Below are 24400 nucleotides of genomic sequence, written 5' to 3'. Positions count from 1 at the left end.
AGCTGATTTGCTAAGCCTCACTGGACTAACTTCTTCACCACTGTGCTGCCCTTTAAGAACCATATTTAAGAACCATGTTTTCGTACGCACAGCCGCATGTGGGAAAGGTTAAGGGGAACGCGGCTTGCGGTTCAGAGTGCAAATCCCTTAAATGCAATTATGGCCTGCGGCTCACGTGAGCTCGAGTGCGGAGAGGTCGTCACAAAACGCCAATGATATGCTCTCGAGTGTCTTTGTTGTGGCTTAAATACATAAGCAGGGTAACTCCCTCCTCTTTGTTGGCCCCCTCACACCACCCCCTAACACCCCTCTTCCGACAGTTCCCCTCCCCCTGTTCCCACAGCATGCCCAAAGCGAGCGCGCCAAAAAGTTGTGGCTGAGCTTTCCATTCGCTGGTCGGGTGGTGCACATGGGTGATGTACTGCTCTTTGCTCCTTGCCAGTGTGCGTGTGTATGTGTGTATGTGTGTGGTGGTGGCGGGCTCGTGTGTGAGTGTGAGTATGTATGGCATATGCAACGCTCCACAATTGCATCATTTTGAGCAATTAAGTGTGTATTATCCGTCGCTGCGTCTGTCAAAGGGCCTTGAAAGCAACTTCAAAAACCGAATCCAGTCGCGGCTCGCAGTTTCTCCTGTTCCTGTTCCGCCACCGGAAGTACATTGAATGTGCCAGTGTGTAAGTGTGTGTATCGGTATATTGTGCGCACCGCAAACAAATCAGTCTGCGAATTTCAAAAATAACTTATGTAAATATAAATAAATATGTATTCTCCTTCCGTGATCAGTTGTTTCTAACGAAGCTCTTGATTACGCTGCTTTATATTTATATTTACATGTATATAAATTGCTATTTACAATTTCATTAAATTATCAATTATTCTTTCTTTCTTTATTTCTTTCTTTCAGTGCATTCCGACTCCCCCCTCCCTTCAAATCCGCGCTTTTTGTGCGCAAATTGTGCATTTAAGTCCACAATGGCGAGCCAACAAAAGCAGGGGAATGAGATGCGGAGTGCTCGTTAAATGGGATATGCGGAATATGCGATCTGGGATATAGGATACGTTGGGTACTCCTGTCGGGATGCAAGTCCCTTCGCAATGCCTACTTTCACTTTTGTTCAGAGCGCAACTAACTAAAGGCGGTCGGGAGGCGTTTTGCTGTCAAGTCTACGAGTTGGGATTGCAGGATTGCAGGAATGGTTGGTAGGGAGAAGTAAGGCGGTTGGTGGGATTCCTGCGATTAAAAATATGTAGAATGAAAAAGAAATCACAAAGAAAAAAAGCTACTCTTCAGGAATACAACGTTTTCATAGAATATTGCCCCAACTTCACTAGATCACTTACTAGCTATCACCACCAAACAACAGTTTTTCATTAGATTTCCCCAAAGAAATGTAAGAAATTGTTTTCTACTGGACAGCAGAGTCGTTTTGGGCATTTCCCTACTCCCAGTTTTACTACACTAGTCTGACATGAAACTTTTCCACCTTTTCACTCTCACTCCATTAAACATTTCTCATTCGCTTTATTGCCCTCTTGGGCTGTCACAAACAAGTGTGGCCAACTCTGGGCCACGCCCATACAAGCCCACACACGCCCATTATCCCGAAATTTTCCAGGGGTTTCCTTCGTACTCCTCGAAGTACGGCAATGTCTTCTGGCCACGCTGGCCAATTTAAAATTCAATTTAATTTCAATTGATATTGGAAAATCTTTTGAGCACCTCCCCTCCCACTCCCACTCCCTTTTGGCAAGTGAAAAACCTATCCACACGCAGCGGGGAAGCCCCATTAACAGGATTTCCACAGTTTTTTCGTTTCCTCAGTGAGGAAAAGTCGCTCGGACGTTTGGCTTTTGCGGTTCCCGTTTCGGCGACAAAAGGTGAGAGACCAAAAGCAATTACATCGCAGATTTCTGTTCTTTTCTCGAAAAGTTTGTTGATAATTGAAATAGGGCTTCATCCATCGCCCAGAACCAGACAGAATTCAAAGTGGGTGGCCGGGGCCATAAATTATGCACAGGCCACTGAAGACAGCAACCTGAAGGGCAACAATAGCAAAACCGGTGAAAGTTGAACCACCCAAAGCCCAACCCTCACTAATTGCCCCAAGGCTGGTCCTCGAAATCTCCGGCAGCAGATTGTTTTCCTAGCAACGCCGTCGCCTCGGGCTGTGAAAGATTTCCTACACGTTTCGGCCATCTCATAAATAAAGGGAAAATTTCATTAAGACAAATTATTGTCTATCAATATGTTGCCGCAACAACATGAACAGTTTGGGCGGCGGGACATTGCTCATTTGCCGAACACCCCAGCCAGCTTGTATTTGTATGTTTACATAATAATATTTGCGGCTCATAATTGCATAAATTTTTAAAGCGTAGCGCGTTTCAGCCTTGTGCAACCTGCAATCCCTCATTGTTCTGACCCCTGACCTCTGGTGCCATGTCCCGGAATCGGTTGGGATTGGTTTGGTTGGGTAAGCTATACTCTAGCAAAGGTCAATCTGCTGTCTATATAGAAATGAATAAATCATTTACTGGCTATTTGTAGTAAGTCGATCTTAAAAATATTAAGGTTGCTTTATACCTAGACGAATTTTCAAATCCGCCTAATACACTAAGAAAACTAATCCCATTGAGTTAAGTTACGTTGCTCACATTTGTTCTACACGTTGCTCACATTTTTTCATTCTTGTCTGTAGTAACCATAATATCAGCTAGAATAATTATAAGCCTTAACAGGGTATGTACGCCACCGACTACCAACAACAGCTGCTCACCGGCTTGGCTTGGTTTCGGGTTAAATACGTAGAAATTAAATTAAATATGCCCGCGGTTAAGTGTCGTTGCAGGTTGCCCTTCCACAAACACAAAGGCATTGGGCGCAGGACTAGGCTTTAAATCCAATTAAGATGATATCCGGGGGGAGTTCCCAGGCAGGTGAGTGTGTACGCAAGTCACGTGCATGGGCTGATCGAATATTGGGGCATTAGGCTCATAGATAAGCAACGCCGTAGGAAAACGAATTGTCTATCCAGCGCCACAGATAACTTTTCATTTAAAGTGCGAGTTTGGCCTTTCTCCGCGACACTTGACTTCTTCCTAATTGTTATGAGCGCATAAATTTCAATTTATTTCTTTCCAACTATGCGCTTGTCACAGAGTTCATCGATTTTATCGGTTTCCTCTTCAAAGGAAGCTGCGCCAAGTCTTCATTTCGAGCTCTTGGGAAACTCATCAACCGTCGGCTAGAACAAATCGAGTGTGAAATTCGATAAGTGGTTGGCATTGTCTGAGAGCCAGACGACCACAAACTGTCACTTGAAGTCGGGATTTTTGTTTACGAACAACCAAAATCTTCAAATACAAAACTCTAATGGGTGAATTGTGAATTACGTTCTACTTTATGTGACTTTTACGATGGCCATTCAAATTAGCTTCGTGTTTCTGGAATAAAAATTGGTCTGTTAACTATTAATTCATTTTTGCTGTCCTTAACCGTTTCTTTTTTTACTTTTTCTGAGATCAAAAGTGAATTGAAAGTTTGCAATCCAAAAAGATCTTCTTTAAATCGAGCCTAATTTTTGGCAATTACAAGTATGTATTACATTTACCGATGTGGCTGCCCGCCCAATTTCATCGTTCTGCGCCCACTCCCGCTAAATGGATTGATTTACATGAAATTCCCATTTTCCCAGGGCCAACCACTTGACTTATGACTGCTCGACCACCACCGAGCGATCCGCCCCAGCTCCTCGGGGCGACTAAATCGCTACTAAGTATTATACTATATATGTATATAGATTGAATGGCGGGGCAACGCACACAGAGAAACACAAGGGTGCTTGGGAGTAGAGCACACACTAAAGACACTAAGCACGACAAAAATACATTAAACACGGCAACGAAATAAAAAAACATTGAAGTTCCTTATCAGCATTTCCGCTTTTCGTGACCAATGTCTTGGAGTGTGCACACACATACCAACACAAGGTACATATGTGCAGATGTGTGCGTTTTTCGGTGTATCAGTTTCGCACACTCCACGGATCTCAGTTGGCATGCAAAGGTTATAGAAATGGAAAAGTCGAAAGGCCGGCGAGGTCGGGGGTCGTTTTCCCTCAATTCCTCCCCTCCCATCACCACTCCTCCCTGACCCACCGGTTAGTCTTAATTTCTGGACATGCTCTTGGCCACACTGGTTATCCTCCATTATTCATAAATATGCAAATGCCAGGGCGTAATAAATTCCAGATGCATGGCCAACGGCTGCGGGTCAATTTCGAGCTCACGCTCATGGGCTTTACCTTCGCACTCAAAAAAACCACTACTAGCCTCTAGTTATCAAGTGTTCTATAAAAGAAGCCGATTATTGCGATCTAAGTATGTGTTAATACATATCCTAATCGTATGATAAACCTATAAACTTATATAAATAAGTGAGTAGCAATGGAAAATTGATTCATTCCATTAGTGAATGCTTTATTTTTCCGCTGTGCAGCCGCCTGGCCAGCAATTTGGGCTGCAAGTGGTTGAGTGGTAGTGTGGTTCACTGGCTGCGTGGTTTCAGTTGAGCGGTTGGGTGGTGCTCGGCCTGTTTAGCACTCAATCTGAGGCGGCTCCTCCGAACCGCTGGCATATGCCACATTACCTCCACAGCAAATTAAATGGTCTCGCAGTTGGGCCAGCTCAGCTCAGTTCTGTTCTGTTCGGGCTGTTCAGTTCCGTTCTTGGATTCTCGTTAGGGGCGGTGGCATGAGGTGGGCGGTGCCCGTTCACACACACTCGCTGCCTTTGTGTGTAATCTGTGGAAACCACACACAAGCACACGCCGCAGGACAGAAGTCGGAGGACAAAAGTCCAGGAGAGATATGCCACACTCTGAGATGCGGGCGTGACTCACGAATGGGAAATGCAATTGAAATTTTTAACGATTTGCCTGGGTGATTATGTACATATGTGAAGATCATTAGGCGGAGATCAATCAACTTATGCGATTCAGTGTTGAAAAGGCCTTATGATACTAAAAAAAGGGCTGACAACTAATCCTATTTTATATATATTAATATGGTATATAGTGTAATAATAATAGGAAATCTCACGACTAGCTCACGACCTCACATCCTAAACCTCTCTGATCCTGGGAAATAGTTTGTAAAAAGAGCTTCTCTGGATGATTGTTCCCGCCTGGACTTGGATTTAAAACAACATAAATCATACATTTTTTTTGCAGCGAAGGAACAAGCCAGGTCCTGCAAACCCCCCCCCCCATGGCCCCCAGTCGGCCCTGCGGATAATGCGCACAATCGCAGCCAGGACACGAAATCGGAAGGAAAGGAAGTCCTAATGTGTGGGGAGGCAGTCAGTAAAGATGGGGGGAATCAAAGGGACGAATGTCCGGAACGAGAACTGTTTGCGCAGCACAAAAATGAGTTTTCTTTTCGTGTCCTGCCAGTTGGACCTTTGTGAGGATGGCAGGACACAGCCATCTCCATCGTTACTTCTTGGGGACTTGAGCTCGAGTTTGGCTGGGCAAACAAGCGTATAAATTGAGCTATAATTTGTTCAGCTCCGGATGTTGGCTTCTCCGTTATTTAAATGAATCCTCCTGTTTTCCTGATAAGTCCTCAGACATGTGGCAATTGGTTGTTATCCTTTCTGGGCGCTTGACTCTTGATTTTCGGGTCCTGGATTTTCCCTAGCCGCAATCATATAAAGCATGTTTGCCACGGTCTTCAAGGGTTCCACAATGGAAAAAGAACGAATAACTTTGATTTGCTTGGAGGCAATTGGACATAGTTGTAACTTCTTGAAGGAGGAAGAATAATCGGATGTGTGGTTGGTCTTTTGTACGAAATTCATGTTGGTCGTTAATTTCAGGGCACTTGAGAACTCAAAGGAAAGGAACTGAGTTTGATAATTGTACATAACAAGTTCTGGTTTTGAACCCACCATTTCCTCTAATTACCTTACCAGATTTTCAACTTCAGAGTACCGTTTTTGCCGCCTACAATGTAGCAAAATTTCCCTTTTGGCTTTACTTGATTGTTTGTGAAAATATTGTTTTTAAGAATTAAGGCAGGCAGAACTAATACATTTTAATTAAGCCAGTTTACGAGGAGACGGAGAGAGAGTTAGCCAACCTTTATCAGTGGGGAGAAGACCACTCAAAACGGTAGCCACCCCCATAATAAAAATGCGTACAATAAAGTTGTGATTTCTTTTCGAGAAATTTCATTTGTACTTTTATTTTCATATACCTTTCTCACGTTATTTTTTTCCCCATTCTTCATGCTTGAAATGGCAAAATGGCAGTTTACGCTCGGTTCACATTTTGTCCTGTTGCTGGCAGAAAATCCAGCCCCATTTCCCATTTTCCATGGCTTGCCACATTGAGTGGCACTCTCGAGCATGTCTTTACATCTCTTTACGCTTGGCTATGGCTGCCAAATGGGGGCTGGGGATTAAAAACCCGGTAGAACCTGGCAAGTGGATGGGGAAACTGCGGGGAAAATGGCGGCCGCAGATATATTACTTGGAATATAAATACTTCAGGCCGCTATCATCGAGTGCTCAACACATGTTGTGGTCTCTGATTTATGCTGCAATTGAATTGCTTTATGTTGTCGATAAAATTCAGAAAATTCCGAACGAGATAAAGGCAGACGAAGAGCAGACTCCGTGGAACCCTTCCAACTCGGCACACATTGTATCTATCATGTTGTGGCTGCCTTGCGTATTTTTAGACATTTATCAGCAATCCAAACAGAGCCGATGCCGAAGTGCCCACAACAAACAAACAACTTAACATCTCAAATTGTGGTTTGTCTGCCCTGCCATTCAGATCAGTCCGATTCGCTGTATTTGTAGCTGTATCTGTATCTGTATCTGTATTTGCATCTTTCCTTATGCACCCGCATGGATCTTTTGGATCGCGTCTGAAAATCGATCTGCAAGTCGCAGGCAGAGTGCGCAAAAATGCGAAAAAGTCACGTAGTCAGCGAAACAGACAACCCATATAGACAACGATTTACGAGAATATATTGGAGCAGCAACGAGAGGGGAATATAGCAGGTTCCGAGGGTTGGGAGGTGCACGTGGCATTGATCTGGGCGAGTAGGTGGGTGCCTAAGCCCAAGAATGAGTCTACTTCCAGATGCACCGAAAGAACTTAGTCTATAAAATGCTGTATTAATAGTTGGCTAACTAAATCCCAGAAACAATGGTCAGATCAATTTTTATCCTTGAGTGGAGATCACAGATGCACATTACATTACATTACAGAATCATTACAGGTTCCATGTTCCCGTGATTCATGAAGGTTTTCAGGAAAATTGGATTTAATGTAAGGGCGAAATATCGGCCAGTGTAGGCTTAGTACCAAATGGGCAATTAAAGTGTCACAAGTTCGGGACATGCAATATTTCATGACGCAATGCCTAAGATTATGAATATAAATGCAAATTAGTCTTGGGCTCACTCCAGCGCTTCCCTCACCCCTCACCCCTCCCCCTGCCCACTGCCCACCCCGTTTCCGCACCCTTCCCGATTTTCCTCAGGTGGGTTGCTTCCACCTGTCTGTTGTGGTCAGCGGCTAGAGAGGGACACAAAGAGGCCTCCAGGGGTTAGTTAGAAAGCGGGAGCGTGACAATCATTAAAAGTCAACCGACGACGACGACGACAACGTTGAAACGTCCGACGTTGAACAATCACTGAAAATGACTAACGGTAACCACGATAGCTCACATCCGGGCCAAAAGTCCTGGCCTGAATATACACACACATACCAAAAAAGGGAAAAGGCGGCCAAGAAAAGCTTTTGGGCCCGTGCACGTTGAAAGAAAATTACGCTCTTATCTCGCTTCCTGTCGTGACACAATTTTCTATCATAGAAGCCACTCGAGGACTCGACTTGATGTTGTGCCTTTGGCCGCCTTCGTTTTTTTGCTGTTGCTTTTGGTCAGGTCAAATACATAAAGTTATTATTGCTTTTACCATTTGGATGGGTGGGGTGGAGGGGTCAAAAGTAATGATAAATGTGCCACGCTCACGTTCCCAACTTGAAGTTTTGCTTTTGCACAGGAACCAACGTCATAATTCAGCTATCCACCGATTTTCGTAGAACTGTCATAAAATTGGTCTAATGAAAGTCAAAGATCGGAAGATAGTAAGCTGGTATTTTTCAGTACCCGATGAAGCACAAAGAGAACTAAGCTTACCTATTATATAGATAGGTATTGTAAACTCAAGGTTTGTAGGCTACGAAATAAATAGGTTATTTCAAAACATGTAAAGCATTAAATTCCCGCAGATTTTCTTACATTAGGTGTTGCTTTTTCCTCACTCAAGCAATTTCAAATCTTACATTCCCATCAACCATAACTCAAACCTAAGCCAACTAAAATCCAAGTCTCTAACAGGTCACCATACCATGGATCTTAGCCCACAAAGTTTGTTTTCGTCCAAAGCCAAAGCCCAAAGTAATGGCCATTTAATGCATAATTTGACTGGCTAAGCACATGCGAGCGAAAGTAAAGGACTCAGATTAACAGGAGCAGCCCTAACAAGCTGGCATTTTCTATGAATTTCATAAATACTAATTAAGTGGGTCGTTCTGCCGCTCTCTTCGTAAAGGTCCAAAGACCTATACTGTCTCGCTTGCACCCTCTGTCTCCCAAACGTAATGAGATGAAAATCGAAAAAGCCCAGCGTACGTGACAAATTGAAAAAAAGCGCATCAGTGGAGCGAAGTTAACTGGTGAGACCTGTGTGGAATCAACCATACAATATTGGACAACGACGACAACCACGACGCTTTTCTGATTTCTGATGACTTGACCAGCAGCAAAAACACAGGGCCCATTGAAACAACAACAACAACAACAATGACTGCTACTGTGACTGACTTTTACGAGTACCGAGTAGTAAAATAAAAAACAAACCAATATCTCAGAAAGTCAACCGAACGATTTGGAGGCGGTAAGTTGAGCTCGGTGTTACGCGTTTTGTAATTCTATCTAGACACGTGAAATGAGTTATCAGCTGTCTACAGTGGAGTAAATCGAATTTATACATATGTATCTAAAATGCGGGATTAAAATGTTTTCGTAATATAGTTCATATATAATTGTAGGGATTATTCATAAAGTGCCGTATTTGTATCTTATTTCTTATATTTTAATGGCAGTTTTCAACCACTGTCGCACTGCAGAATCTGTCTCTGCTGAATCTCACGTAGAATCTGCACATGACTTACACTCATTACCATGACGCAGATCACAAAAATGTTCAAGTCCAATTACGGCTTTTACAGATGGATGCTGTGGTCCGGTCTGTCCTTCGTTTGCCATTGCCTTTCGCTGATTTTGGCCCCCACTTTCCTGCCCTTTTTCCTCCTTTGGGCAACCCCGCAGCCATGGCTCATAACTTTTTCAGTTAATGAAGACATAAAACTCAGTGCCGCGGCTGCCACGGCAGCTGAAGGCAATAAACACAGCAGCAACATAAACAGCAGCAGCAACAACAGCAGCAGCAACAAGAGCAGCAACAAAAAGGAGTTGCCTCTTTTTGCGTCAGGGCTTTTGTTTGCTCAGTATTTTGTTCGAATTTTGTTTATTTCTACAGTCACAAGAAAGTTGCGCCGCCGAGCTGGAGATATCGCCAACGAATGATAAAGAGGAGGTACGGTCGGGTGGGGGTGCTTTGAAAAGGTGTTTAGCTCTGTGTCTGTGTGGATGTTCGCTGTTACATATATACCTGTAATCGCCATTTTGTGTAAAGTTGTTGCTGCTGCTGCTACTGCTGCTGCTGCTGCTGCGCCGCTGCTTCTGCTCACTGTCGCTATCAGCGCACATCAATGGACCAACGACAGTGTGGCGACACATTTCGGCGCACATTACGTATACGCAACGTGGGCCAAAGCGAAAGAGCAACAGCAACAGTTGAGCGAGCGGGATGGCCATAACGCATGAGATAGAGAGCGCCAAATGAGCAGCGACAGAGAGATATGATAACAGCCGCAGCAGCAAAAGCTGCAACAGCAGCAACAACCGCAGGTTGTTCGCAACAGCGACACGGCAGCAGCTTCGGCAGAGACCACGCCCCCAATTGTCTGTTTCCTTGGGAGATATCTTTATGTATGTACGAGCATTTGTTGCTGCCACAGTCAAGGACCTCTTGGAGAGCCTTTGTCCTTGGCTGGTAACCTCTTAACACACTTCATTAATCAAATGCCAGCAGCAACGAGAGAGCGCAACAAGCTACCGCGGCGCCACTCTCGCTCTGACTCTCTATTTTTCAAAGCTCCACCCCAAATTAGAGCGCAAACTCAGCAGCGAGAATGGGGATGGGAGCGAGAGAGAGTGCTGCAGCTGCCGCGTCGATGTCGATGCGACGCCAAAGTTTTCGCCGCTCAGTCGAAAGCGAGCGATGACAGACGAATGACAGTCGCTCTCTGGTTTCCCATCCCGCTCCTTCTCCACCCCCTCATACCTTTCCCCCAAGCAGAGAGAGAGATAATGACAGGGAGATAAGGGAGACGACAGCGAAATGGCGACAACAACGCCAACAACTTCATTCAATGCCCGCCAGTCAGAAACAAGCGTTTGGTTGTATTAGTGCGCGTGTGTGGGAGTGTGTGTACGCTACTGTGTGCTAGTGTGTGAGTGGGTGGGTGGGTGTAAAAGTCTGCTGCCTGATTACCTCATACTGAAAACTGCATCTCCCACTATATACGAAATAAACGTATGTGTGTTTGTATGCACCCGATGTGTATTTGTAATTTTCTGATAATTAAAAGTGCGCTGAAATTGTTTCGTTTCGCCACTGGCCACTCACTTCCATTTCCCCTCGTCCTGGTCAAGAAATTAATGAAAAACTCTTCATTGGGATAATGAAAATGCTTCCCTTAGTTTATTGTAAGCCTGCTGGGGGAAATGAAAAATAATGGACAATTTTCAATAGTTATTTCTAAAAGTATTAAAAAAATCTTTAAAAGTATAAAAGACTAAACTTAATTCATTTAATTACCTAATTCATTTATTTACATTTACTACAGCTGCGAACTATTTTCGATAAGCTACAAATTTGTATACGTTAAAAAACGTTTGTCTCACAAAACAAATCATAGATGTGTAATTCATTGTTTATTACGCACAAGCCGTATTTACAATTGCATAATAGTTCCAACTTACAACTACAACTCGATAACAAATGTATTACGTACATGACTTAAGTACGTCTTTTACTATCAATGGGAACCAGAACTTCTCTGCGAGTGGGCTTCCCTCTATCAAAACAACGCTAATGTCTGGTGATATAAACTCATCCGGTGGATGATTATGATGGACTTTATTGAGTCAGATGATATGACGCCTTCTTTGAGTCATTTTCCGCCCCACAAGTGGGCGACATAGGAAAAATTGGCTAGAATCCAAAGAAAGTTCTGCCGTCCAGTGGGCATGTACTTTGTAAGTTTATATTTGTTTGCCAAGATCAAGTTCAGCGTAAAAATAGCACAACGGACCTGTTTTCCTCAGCAAACCCTTCCCACCTCCCCCGGAAAAGCCCAACAATTGGCGCCCCAAATGACGTACGAAGACTTAGATAAACAGCCATGAAAATTGCGATTATTAATAAGGCGCAGCGCATTTGGATGCCAAGATCCGTTTGGGCCAATTATACGTTCCATAAATCTGACCCAAACTGAACAGCAGCAACAACCGTTAAAGATTCGGACTTTGGCGAACAATCTTCGCATATATTTACGAGATGGAACAAAAACAAATGTTTTTCCCTCGGCTGACTTACTTTTATTATGGCTTTGCCACCCACCCGATCTGCCTATTTGCCTCTCACTCTGCCCCTTCTTCTTCTGCCTCTTGGTTGCCTGCTCTCTCTCTTTCTTCCCGAGTAGCACCCTCTCTTTCGTTGGGGCCTGCTTTCCTCTCGCTTGGCTATAAAGAAAAAATGCCAGCAATGCGCTGGAATTGGAACGCAGCAAAAGCCAGAAATATTATTATCCAGTCTGGGAGAGGGCCGCTGCCGAGGGGGGGGCGATCAAAGGGGGTGGTTCCCTCCTAGCATGAATAATTAATGCAAGCGAAATATTGATTGCATGTACTTGAACTGAGTTCCAGACGACGACGTCAGACGTCGGACATTGTCGGTGCCATATGACAAACGGCTGACACGCGGACTGAGCAGGCGACAAATCTACACCTCCCACCCACAACCAGCCACCACCTACCACCCCTCTGTGACAGCACCCCTCTGCGGTGCCTTTTGCCTGCCCATTGGCCACAGGGAGGACTTTTTTCGTTGGGAGCTCCAGTGGGTGTTGCATAAATTTCGTCAGTGGATGAGAAGAGGGGCAGAGCGGGGTCCTGAAACAGCTAAAAAGGCTAACTGAAGGACTTAGGCCTGAATCCCACTTGGCATGTGCACGGCCTGTTGGGCTTTAATAACAGCCATATAGATAGATGGCCAAGATAGCGGGTTGGCCGAGACTTTCGCAGAGAATTCGGAACAAGTTGGCTTGCGCAGGATAAACCATTTTCGGAAATCACCGAGTAAAAGTAATTCAGAGGATTAAGATATCTTAAATCGAACAGCTGACTTAAAGAGCTTAGAAAATTACAGACAAGAGTTTACATAGGTGGGGTTTAAAACTTTTAACATCTCACAAAGAACATTAATTACCCCATTTGTCCGTGGACTTTATTATTCAGCACTGATCAATTGGGCATTTAGTATTACCTTCAAAAGTTAAAAAGGGTCATTTTATATCCAAATCAATTTGCAGCCAATGAGGGTGCCACCCAGCCCCCACTCCCCTCGGCCAGCTGGAAGCCCATTGGATGGGCAATCGCCGAGGACTCATTTGGAGGCCTGGGGTGCCTTGTGTCTCTCTTCGGCGGAGTGGGGAATCTTGCGTGACTTCATTTGCATGAATTACGTTGCGTTTTTCGTGCCCAGTCGTTAGTGTCCTTTGGCTGCCCGCATTAGCACACACTCACACACAGTCACACACACAAACACACACTAAGAACCGAACCACCCAAGCACCTGAAACGCCAGAAGCCCCAGAAACACCTGAAATCACCACTGGCGCGGTGAGCACGTGCCTGTGTGGTTGGTTGGTGGTGCGACGAAGTTTCGGGAGCTCCACCCGTTCCTTCATAATTGCTGCCGCGATAGTCAGTCTCCTTTTTTCCTTGCCTTGGCGGGTCGTTCAGTTTTTTTTCTGCTTTTTGGTATGGAAAATAGGAAGTGGGAGGGGTGGAAAAGCTGGGTGGAGTGGAAAATGAAACTATAGCGCATAGAAGAAATAGTCGGCGTTCTCTGCTCCGCTCAGCTTATTTTCCGTTTTCAGTTTTCCGCTTCTGTTCTCCGTTTTCTGCCTCGAGTTCCGTCGTCAGTCGCTTTCGAGGAGCTTTGTGGGGCAGGTGTGTTCAGGTGGTTTTTGCTCTCCAAGCTCCACCGGTTCCAGCTCCAGTTCCATTTCGCATTTTGCATTTCGCATTTCCCAACTGTGTGTGCCTTAAACTGTTTTTTCATTAACAACAACAACAATAACAACAACGTCGCTCTTTTTTCCGTCGGTTTTATTGGGGTTTTCTCGATACTTTTCCACTACCAACTCTGACTTTTTTGCGAGACGCGTGTGCAACAGTAAAAGCAGGACGAAAAAATACAGACATCGGCTAGATGTTTGCTAGCCTAGCCACAAATTTGCAAACACCACCCCTCGAGATTCCTATGCAAATGCAGTTGTGTCGGTTGTCCACCCCGGAAAAACTTGTGTTCTTGATTTGCAAAAGTGATTTTTAATTGTTTCGACTTCTTGGCTTAAAGAGTGAGATAGAGATAAGACGAGGTAGACAAAAACAGCTGAGTATGTCAATGTCATTGGCCCAAGTGGCCCTGCATTGCTAAAGGATTTCCCGCCAGTCTTTGATTTCTCTGGACTATGGATATTGGCCAAGTCTAGTTTAATGACGTCACTGCTGGAGATTATCATGCGATCGAAAGCGATTGCCAGGAAATTTAATCAGGGTGAGTAAGTACTTAAGGTAAAAGGATTCTTCAAATGCCATCACAGATGACCCAACTGACTGGCTGTAGGTCTAACTTCTTCATTTGTTATACATTTAGCTAATTATATAAAATGTTATGCGTCAGATAATATATGATTATTTACTTATGAAATGGATAAGAAACTGTTGTAGCACATGAGTAATTGTTTTTTCCATTAAAATTTCAACAGCTTCACAAAAATTACCCCACGGAGACCCATTAGGAACCATAATATCTACATAATTTCATGAAGTATCATGAAGAATTCCATGCAAAGTATCGTATTGTAATTATAAATAGGATTAGTCCCGACACGTTTTCATATTTTTTGATAACACAAGCTCAGTTATTTCTGTTATTACTCCTTAAAGAATAAAGATATCAAATAATTTAAATTTATGTTGCGCTTGAGTCATTTGAAAGACTCAGAAACTTTTTATCAACCCTTTGGGGAACATAAAAAAAGAATTACGAACTGGATTTATTCTTTATGAAGTTGGAATTCCGTCACAGAATAAGAATTGAAATCAAAAGTTTCTGCCATTTTTGACTCGTGTTTCCAATCTTTCCCCCAAATAATCTGAGATTATATCCATGACATCTGTTTCAATGTAGTTAGATTTTGTATAGCTCGTGGCTCTTATCCGCTTCCTCCAGAAATCTGGGTAAACAGATTTTTAGAAACGGAAACGCAGACAGGAATTGGCTCTAAGGCCAGACGTTTAATGTTCGGTTTTTTGATTATTATCATTTGACATTGAATGTGTAAAGCCTGAAAATTGCGATGGTTTGGGGGTCTAAGCAGATTGTGCACACATTTCTAAGAAGAAGCTGACGTAAGCATTTAAAGTGAATCCGATCTTTCGTTGACCCTTCCTGGAAAGCTTTTGATTAGCCAATTGTCGTTCAATGTCTGCCGGATTTCCTAATGACGTTTTCTAAATCACAAGGTTTCCGTTTTATTAATAGAGAAGTGATTCAAACCACGCTGATTGAATTCCTGGCGGCACACAAAGTTTTAGCTTTTAGCTTATTTCTGTATATTTCTGTATATTTCTGTCACGTCTGTTATATTTTAAAGTTTTATTTATCAAAACTTATAGATTACTTAGTAAAATCTGTAAAAATCTTCGCGGAATTGTTGCTGAGCACTTCGGTCTGAGTAAGATCAAAAAACTTGAAGGTTATTTCGGACTTCGGTAGAAGTAAATCGAAATTTTGAAAATTTGGATTAGATATTTTACCCAATCTGCAGAGCATACGGAAACTTTATATTATTTGCTCACCCTCGAAACAGGCACTTACCAAGCACCCCACCAAATGTTTACGAGTCACCTGTCACGAGTTTCCCCAAAAAGCAGCAACACAACCGATAATCTATAATCGATAGCCAAAAGTTTCGGGCAATCGTGACCATCATCATACCACTATCACGTCCATCATCATCGGACCGCTTTCCATAACGATCGGCTACTCAGTGAGTTGTGCCGACTCAGGTCGATGGTAAAATCCTTATCGGCGCCGAGTATCAGCACTTTTACGACCTGTGGAATCGATTGTATTAAGAGCTATTAAAATATTTTCTAAAACCTGCTATCATATCATTCAATTAGGCAAGAAACGGCTATATATAGGATCATAAAACATAGCATTCGGTGTCGCCTGATAATGGAAGACTCAAACACCAATCACTTGTGCCGTGGTTCTTTCTCAACACATTAACGCGTCATAAATACATCAAAATAAAAGTGTCGCCCACGGAGAATTTACAGCTCGTGGGCAGATATTGGGAGGAGACTCGAATTGGGCGTCTTAAATTCGGCTGTAACTTGGTCAGATCGCCGGTGCTAGATACAATTCGCAGTAGAAGTAGACAAGTTTCCTTCGCCCGAAAGTTTGTTTCGCTCGTGCAGAGATAAACGCCAGATAAGCATTGGGATCAAGATTATGCGGCTGGCGGTGGAGTACTGGGTTATCAGTGGGACACGCTTTATGGTCGGTGCTATTGGATACTCCCATAAAGCAGTTATTTATGAAGTTCCCCAGCGCTACTTGACTTTTGTTTTCATCTGTTCCATAGAGCTAGGTGCCATAGTCTCTCTGCCAAAATTGGGTTAACCCATTTAAGTAACTGCTGGGTTCTTAAAGCTTTAGCCTTGGCAGACCAATTTTATGTAACCTATTAATAGACTAAGAATACATTTGACTATTAACGCTTAATAAAAAAAATCATAAAATTGTTCGATAGGTTGGTTAGAAACATACAGTTAGCAACATATTTGCATTAGAACATCGCATAATGTATATTTTATCTATTTTTAGATATATTTTTTTTATGATGGGCACAATTTAAAAAGTTACTATCCCGATTAATATCATGTACTTTGTGCATTGCAATTTAAATTTGACTTTGAGCTACCGGGGAAATTTGGGTTAAGCACACATGGAAATCGCTCCACTAAGAAAGAGAACCTATGTATGTTCGTATTTCCTGATGATATCATCTATCAGAGCGCACGTATCACTATGGTTTTATTGTGCACTTGTGCGTTCTTAGCTCTCCTTTAAAGCTTCTATATTTTTTGGATTGCGTTGCTTCATCGCTGAAGAATGGAAAATATCATTGCGAGTGGGCCATGCATCGCACCTGATATTTTTATGGATTTACAACACCCGAATTATTCTTCCAATTTCGACAATTTATTGCCGAATACACACTTTTGACATTTATTTGCTCGTTTCAATTTCCAACGATTCGATTCGATTCGTTTCGTTTCGATTCGATTCGGTTTCGGACTCCACCAAGTCCAACGTTTTACTGTCCGAAAGCAAAAGTGTTTTCTTGTCGCCTCGATTGCACGCAGTCCAACCTTGTTGTCTAGATAGAAACAGCCGATGATAGCCGTGGACAGACCCGGCGTATACGTTATATGGTCGAAGACAAGGGGTTCCAAATGAGACGTTATCTGATACATATGTGGATAAAACGTATCTATGCTGCTTAGATTAATATATATTTAAACATCTCACTGAAAAACATTTTTGTAAATATATACGAGGCCTGTGTATATCTCTTTCTATTTCTAAAGCAAATATACTCTTCTGAATGTCCAGTTTATCAAAACGACCCAGTCCCAGCATTTTCTTTTGTTTACGACATTACGTCAAGGTTTCTGTTGCAGATACTAAGACTCTGGACTATGCCACATGATATTTATTTAGATGACGAATTAAATGGAAACGCGCTGGAGAGTGTATGGGAATATGGATACCCCATACCATGCTATTTGAGATTTATCGTCGTAACTGTCGGTGTCTTGTCACTGGTCTATGGTTTATCAACGTAAACCTTCTCCTATAACTTTGTTTATGTTGTGGAACAAAAAGGCTAGTGGTCAGTGGGGATAGTTCCGATATGCGGGAGGTAAAGATACTGCACTTAATAAATGTAGTTTGCTAGAAAAGGAAATACTTGAGGTTGGTATTATCCCTTAACGAAGTGTGCATAAAAAAACGAAATATTTAGAAACTGTTTTTAGCCTTCAGTACCTAAACAGATGTACCTAATTCTAGTAATGCTGCATGTTACAAACCTATAATATTGCACAACAGTTTAAGAAGCTATTATATTGTTGTACCCTGATGTTTCGCTTTCAAACAGAATTATTTATAGTACATTCCGTCAAAGTTCAATTAGGCTTAGATCATATTTATGCCATTATTGTAAACTAGCAATCAACTTTATATAGGCTTTGATAGACAGTTATAAAGATAGGCCCTATCGCGCCGTTTTCCCACCATTCATTCATGTATCCGAGCTGGCTAACAACTAACCATGAGTAACAGGTCCCTTCTCGCAGTGTACATTATATTTCGCTGTTTTCCCTGCTCCATAAATTGTTTTCAAGTCATAGAATAGATAGTAAATAGGCTGCAGATATCAGGCGCGGGGTGCATAGTACACATGTCGATCGCGCCTACAATGTGGGCCCCTTCACAGATACTAACTACAAGAGCGAGTGTATTATACTTTCGATCAAGTGCTCGGCGCGATTGGTGGGTACAATCCTCGGACACGAAGTGCTTTTATCGATAAGGTTGTGCTGGTGCTGCTTTTTGGAGGTTTCTCCTCGGATTCAGATTCACTTGTCGGTTTCTTTTTCTATTTTTAACGGGCACTGGACAGCTCGCTCTTACTGCCCCGTTTCTCTCAAAAGTTCTCCGAATGCGCTTGCTTAGCGCCAACTTCCGAGAAAGGCAATTAATTGTCGAACGGCCAGCTTCGGGCTTAGTTTATGACAATCTCTTGCTGGTCCGCAGCGTGCGAGATTGCGTAGCGTCGGTAAAATGGAAAAAGATAGCCTTCGAGTTCGCTTGAGAAATTAGAGGAAAAGGCAGAATCCCAAATAAATAGACTATCCCAGAAATAGCGATCTTATTCTCACGCTAATTAAAAGTGTAGTGCAAAAAACTTAATTAAAAAATCGGCAAAATACTGGAAAATCCCAAGGAAAACCGCAAATAAAAAGGGTTACATGTGAGTGACATTTTCCAATTAATTGTGCATCTTTTGAGGTCAGATCACCAGTGTGTCTGATCTCCCTCCGGCTGAACCTGAACCACCCTGCTGCAATCGAAGATCCTGGCAGATGTGATTTTAGTGGAAAGTGTGCCAAGACAGGAAGCAGAGGGTATCTGCTCCTTATTCTTCCATTTCCGTTGCACACTGCAAATTGCACTTGGGTAAACTCGATTTGAGGGCGCGTGTTGCACGGATGGGTTCGGATCCTGCTCTAGATTCGAGTTTGCAGCTTTGGCTGGTATTAAGTTACGATCTCTGGGTTCCCGCCTCCCTTCCCCCCTTCCCGCCTCACTCCCAGACGCGATCTTCAACGGCACTCGTAACGGTTTGACCTTGCCATAATTATAGTCCTGACCCCGCTCGTCTGTCTCGCGCATTTTGACTTGAAAACTTGCCCTGCATCACTTTTTCTTTGGCTCTTCGGCAGAGAAGAGCGACTTCCGCTCCGCCTCGAATGCAGAACAATGGAACAGCAGTCCTCGCAATAGCAATAGCAATAGCCGTAGCAATCAGAATCGGAATCGACATCGGCATCGGCATCTGAATATGAACGGGAATCGCTACGGCAATCGCAGTGAGTCCTGTCCTGTCAGTGAGACACACACACAGTTGAAGTTACCAGGCTTACAAGATCAACAGAGGTTGATATACAAATTCGCACAGTGGAGGGTAAACTAATGTCACGGCATTTCTGGCTCGATATTTATGAGCATTTACTTAAATGGAGCTTGTTTTGGGCAGTTACTTAAATTACAGTTAAATATTTTAAACAGTTAAATACTTTACTTAATATAAATGAAAGGAAAGTACACTGTTGATGCTGAGAAAATGTTGATTTAATTACCAACCTAATGCATTTTGTAATTATTTAAAGAAAAGAAATTCACAACTTAAATTAATTTTTTGTCTGCAGTCGAACTAGTATTCTTTCCGCAATCGTAGACGTTCCACATCCAAGTCGGGACCACTCAAATGTTGTGTTATGCCAAAAGAAGGGCATTCCTACACACTCGGTCCTCCACTCGAAATCCGAACAATGGTAGCGATATGTGGACCGAGACGACTTTTGATTCCGATTCCTTCAAGAACTTTACTTCCCTGCACTACCCAGCTTGTAAAAGCCATTCACAAAAGCCGGGGCAAGTCCTTTGTCCTGGCTCAGACAGTCGAAGTCAAAGATCAGGCATCCAGCTGAGTTAATTACAGTCGACAGGACTTCCACAGAGACAAACCGGAGTCACTGACTCTGAATGGAACTCGCATGGAGTCCTTTTTGCCAGAGAGGAAGTGTTCCAGCCTCGGGATATTCAGTCGATCTGAAAAGCATTTTTCGTTTCAGTTTTGGCGCGTTAAAATTTGAATTTCAGCTGCAATTTAAAGTCTTCTTAGTGGTAGCGATGTGTCCCCGTCTTTTTATTATCTTTAGTTTGCGTATGTGCTTTTTATCTTCTGTATTTTTTTCATCCCAAACGTACTTTCGTTCACATATAAAAATTCGTTTTCAAATTCTTTTTGTGCTCTTCCTATAATTTATTTCATCCATAAATGTATTGCTTCTCTTCCGCCACAATGCACTGCAATCCTTTAATTGAAATTTTATCACCTTTCACTGACTGTCAGTGGATTGTGTGATCTGACCTGATTATTCCTGGTTTTGCATTTCCAGGGCTCCGCCCCTCGAGGAATTATTGACTTTATCCGAGGCGTGTTGGCTAATGAATTATGGGCTATCATATGCGGAACAATCCGCCGACAAAGCGGAGAGCAAACGAAACCAGAGCGAAATGCAAATAAAGACACATCCTTTTTCTATCTTTTGGGCCCTCGCGTGTGTTAAATTATGTGACAGCGGCGAGGGGAAGGGGTGACTCGTTGTCGATTATGTTGTTTTAATTTAACGCTATTAGCAGTGGAGTCAGAACTGAAAGTCAGGGAACCCTCCGTTTCAACCCTTAGCGCCCCTTTTCCGGCGATGACATTCCACCAATATTTCACCCGTATGTTGTGAACTCCTAATTGAGTCCTGCTGTTAGACAAACGCAAACAGACACGGATGTAGATAGAAATTTGTGTACTTTATGGGCACCGTATTTAGCACCTCTTCGGTTCGAAACTCGAAAGCCCATATTTCTGACCCTCGAGTGATCATGCAAATAAATAACAAGTGAGGGAATTTATGACCCCATCATAATGGAATCAGCTATCTTTTTTTATGCCTGACAGGAAACATAGTTGTAAATTGCAATAATGTGTTAATATTTTGTTTGCGAAATATGATAATAGAAGCCAATTATAAGAAAAGGCTATAACACTAAATATTAGTCTTGTTTTAAAATATTATAATTACACTTGATACGTTCTTTATATATAACAATTGTAAAAGGTTCTGATAATGCCACATGATTTTGACGCTCGCTCACAAAAGATAAATGGTTGCATTTAATGATAACTTTATAACACTTGTAACGCTCAAGACAAGTTAAATTGATAAATAAATTGTGTTTCTTTGTCAATTTATATTATGATTAGAATTTATGCATCTTGGATAAGAATAAAGAAAATGTAAAATCTTTATTTTCTCACAATAATTTCCTTTACTTATCTTATGGAAAAAGGCAATATTCCTCACATTTATATATATACATATGTGTAGGTGATACTATCTAAGAGTGCAGAATATCTTTGCTGACGCAAAGCACGAGCAGAAATATATTTAGATTACCTAGTTCGTGATAATATAAGAAATAGTTTTAAATGATTAAAAGGATCCAATAGCTAGTCTCCTAAAATCGCGTTAAAAGCTTCACCTAATTAATAGCCAATCATCTGATGCGAATCATTAGCAAATGTAATTTCCCACTCACAAAGTCTAAGCCAAAGCCCAACAAAATTCCGCCAAAGCATAAAAAAGTTTAACGACAGATACAAAATTAAGTTGCAAACAAAAGACCAAAAAGCCCATGTACTTGTCACCCCCATCTTCCCCCAAAAAAACCCTGTATTTTTGTTGTTGTTTGCGCAGGGAAAAAGAGCAACCGTAAGGAAAAGCGAGGGGGGAAAAGTGGAGAAAGTCGAGGAAATCAGCCCGGCACACTTTGCCTTTTCTGCCGCAGGCTAAAAGTCGTCGTCGCTTTCAATTATAGCCGTGAGTTTTCTCTGTCCGGCCAACACACACACTCACACACACACACACTTATATGCACACCTATACAGTTGGCAGGAAGCCATAAACACACACACAAACACAGATGCGGCAGGGCAGTCTACACCCACACACAGCCATTAGCCTAATGTGTGTGCTTATTGCGCAAGCTTTGGAACAGACGCAGGTTGAATTTGGGGGAAAAATTCAGAGGGAGTGGGAAATTCAAGGGGGGTGCTGGTTGTGAAAAGCCCACTGAGCTATCGAAGCGACAATCCCCAAACCAAAAGCCGAGTCCCCCTCGAAAACCAAACCGAAATGGATGCTAAGGATAAGGCAACCGCAACTTGCCACTTTGTCTGATCGGGGGAGGGGGAGGGAGAGTAGGGGGGTGGGAAATTAGAGGAGGGGGCGGTGGGTGGTGTCTGCTCTGGGCCAACCGCAAACAAACAAACAGAAGAGCGCAACAGAGACAGAGACACTACCGGCAGCCAGAGCAAGAGAGCAACAGCATCTCTGTATCTGTATCTGTATCTGGTTCTGTATCTGTATCTGTATCTACAGCTGCATCGTATTCTGCTTCTGCCTCCATTTCGCTATATAGATATACAAAGATATATAAAGCGCAGGGTACATGAAGCCGAGTGCATAATGAATGCGAAGATGTGCCCGCCCTATTATCCTGACTCCTCCCTCAACTCGAGCTGGCTGTCTGTGTATCTCAAAGATACATAGCCGCATTCTGATAGGAAAAATCGAGGGGTAAATAAGGCCATCGCACTCTCTCTCTCTATCTTTCTCTGTCGCTCACTCTCTGTCCCTGTCTCGTGGATGGCCATCTCCCTCTGTTATCCTTTCTGTGGCCACTGGCACTAAGGATTCGAATCAGAATCACCAAGTTTCAGATAATAATAATGACTGCGAACTGACACAGATTTCAAGGGGCGAGAAAGAGAGCTGTTCTCGTCGAGAAAGAGAAAGAGAATGGGGAACAGAATCTGAGAGAGAGTGTGTGAGCGCAGGCTGGAGATATATATGTATAAACGCACTGTTAAAGATACAGATGCTGCACTCTTCCTTTCTCTCTTTTCTCCCACTCTCCGCACAGTTTGTGCTCTCCAGTTTCATCCCCTATCCTTTTGCTTTTGCTTTACGAAAGATAGCCAGGACATCAGGGCGATCCTCTGGGAGATGGGATGAGATTTTCGGTTGGGAGAGAGGAGCGGAAACAACCACCATGGCGAATGGGCAGCCAACCAGCCAACCGGCCCGAAAAATTCCCATTCAAACCGAGAATCCGAATCCGGCAATCCGAGAATCCTCATCGCCTCCAGACAATTCAGTTTCAGTTCGTTGCTGAGCGTGCTGGCAATCGGAATCGGAAAATCACACTCGCTTTTCGCTGCCGCCGTTTGCACTCTCGGTCGCCGTCGACGTCGACGTCGCTGCCACACAATTCCGTTTGTGTTCTTCACATATATATTTTTTGCGCTATCGCCGCTTCTTTTCCTGGCTGGCTGGCAGCAGTCTTGCGAAGACAACCGGCAGATAGAGACGACACCCATCAAATAAATAAATATCCGTTGAAATCGAAGCAATATCCGATCCGAGCTATATCGGACCCGCTTTAAGCGACATCGAGCATACGCAGTGTTGGCCCCGCGGAAAATGTCGCATCGCGTGTTATGAAAATATTTGCTAGCGATCTGTTTATTGTGATATTTACAAGTAACGTTTGAAATCGGAATCATGCTGTTCGATCGATATGTCATATCAGGTTGGTTCCACGCCGTGTTAATAAACAAAAATCGGTATCTTGCGCTGTGACTTACAGGGAATCGGAGTTCCCTGAACTGAATCAGTTGCTTTGGGAACAGTTTACAACGGCCTCTACTTAAACAGAACCCAAGTGAATCAGTTTGAATAAATCCAGCCACTAGTTGGTCGATTGTTTTCTAACCCTAAAACACAAATGACAAGAAAAGTGACGAATTAAGTGCTTAAAATAAGTGAATCAGGGCGTTATCGTGGCTTATCTCCCATTGTCGGCCCTAATTAAAACATTTGGATTTGCATTCATTTTTGAACATGTTAACGAAACTGTTAATTACTTACGGATTTCATTTAGGCTGTAGAAAATCCAAAGTTCGCAATTCAAATGAAATTTGGTCGAATTGTAATAACCCATTTAAAATACCTAATGCCTTTTAATACTTAAATCTTTAATAAGTTAAACATTAAAAGCATTGAAAATAATTGAATAGGAAATGCAAATGCCTTCTAAATTAGTCGAACATTTCGTTTAGAGCTCTGTATCTCGAGCCACAAAAAACATCTTTTAATATAGTTCCCTCACTAAACGTGTCGCAACTTTTAATAACCAAACTAAAACCCAAGTAAGCCCTAAGTAAACCCATTAAAATCGATCCCCACTTATCAAGCCCCCACACAAGCAATCAAGCGTTTATGGGCAGTTTTATCAGCAGACCAGTCCCAAATGTGATTACCTAAAACACAAATTAGCCGAAGGTCCCGTTGGGAAAACACTTGCGCTTGGGTAAAAGCGAAAACTAAAGAAAACCGGAGTGATTAACAATTGG

The 24400-nt window shown here is 42.8% G+C and overlaps 2 protein-coding genes across 4 annotated transcripts in view; both read left to right on the top strand.

Moving 5' to 3' along the window:
* Positions 1–1472: 1472 nt before the first annotated feature.
* On the top strand, positions 1473–1679 carry LOC120444819. The gene has a single exon (XM_039624775.1). It carries the CDS (start codon positions 1473–1475, stop codon positions 1677–1679), a length of 207 nt encoding a protein of 68 aa, XP_039480709.1.
* A 7290-nt stretch (positions 1680–8969) lies between these two features.
* LOC120444845 (transcription factor hamlet) overlaps positions 8970–24400 on the top strand; it is a 33868-nt gene continuing 18437 nt past the window's right edge. The window contains exon 1 of one of the 3 annotated variants that reach the window (XM_039624805.1): positions 8970–8979. Coding sequence is in view for 2 of the 3 variants with exons in the window: in XM_039624803.1 (XP_039480737.1) it covers positions 13995–14055 (61 nt within the window). In the remaining variant the exon portion in view is untranslated. Of the gene's footprint in view, positions 8980–13438; positions 14056–23202; positions 23578–24400 lie in introns of those variants that run through there. The other 2 variants (XM_039624803.1, XM_039624804.2) reach the window with 2 other exon arrangements.

Source organism: Drosophila santomea, chromosome 2R (genome assembly GCF_016746245.2).
Source record: "Drosophila santomea strain STO CAGO 1482 chromosome 2R, Prin_Dsan_1.1, whole genome shotgun sequence".
Classification (NCBI taxonomy): domain Eukaryota; kingdom Metazoa; phylum Arthropoda; class Insecta; order Diptera; family Drosophilidae; genus Drosophila; species Drosophila santomea.
This window is presented reverse-complemented; position numbering and strand designations above follow the sequence as displayed.

What these genes read in the sequence shown, in the direction of transcription:
- LOC120444819 (XM_039624775.1), top strand. Translation starts at nt 1,473, where the DNA reads ATGAAACTTTTCCACCTTTTCACTCTCACTCCATTAAACATTTCTCAT.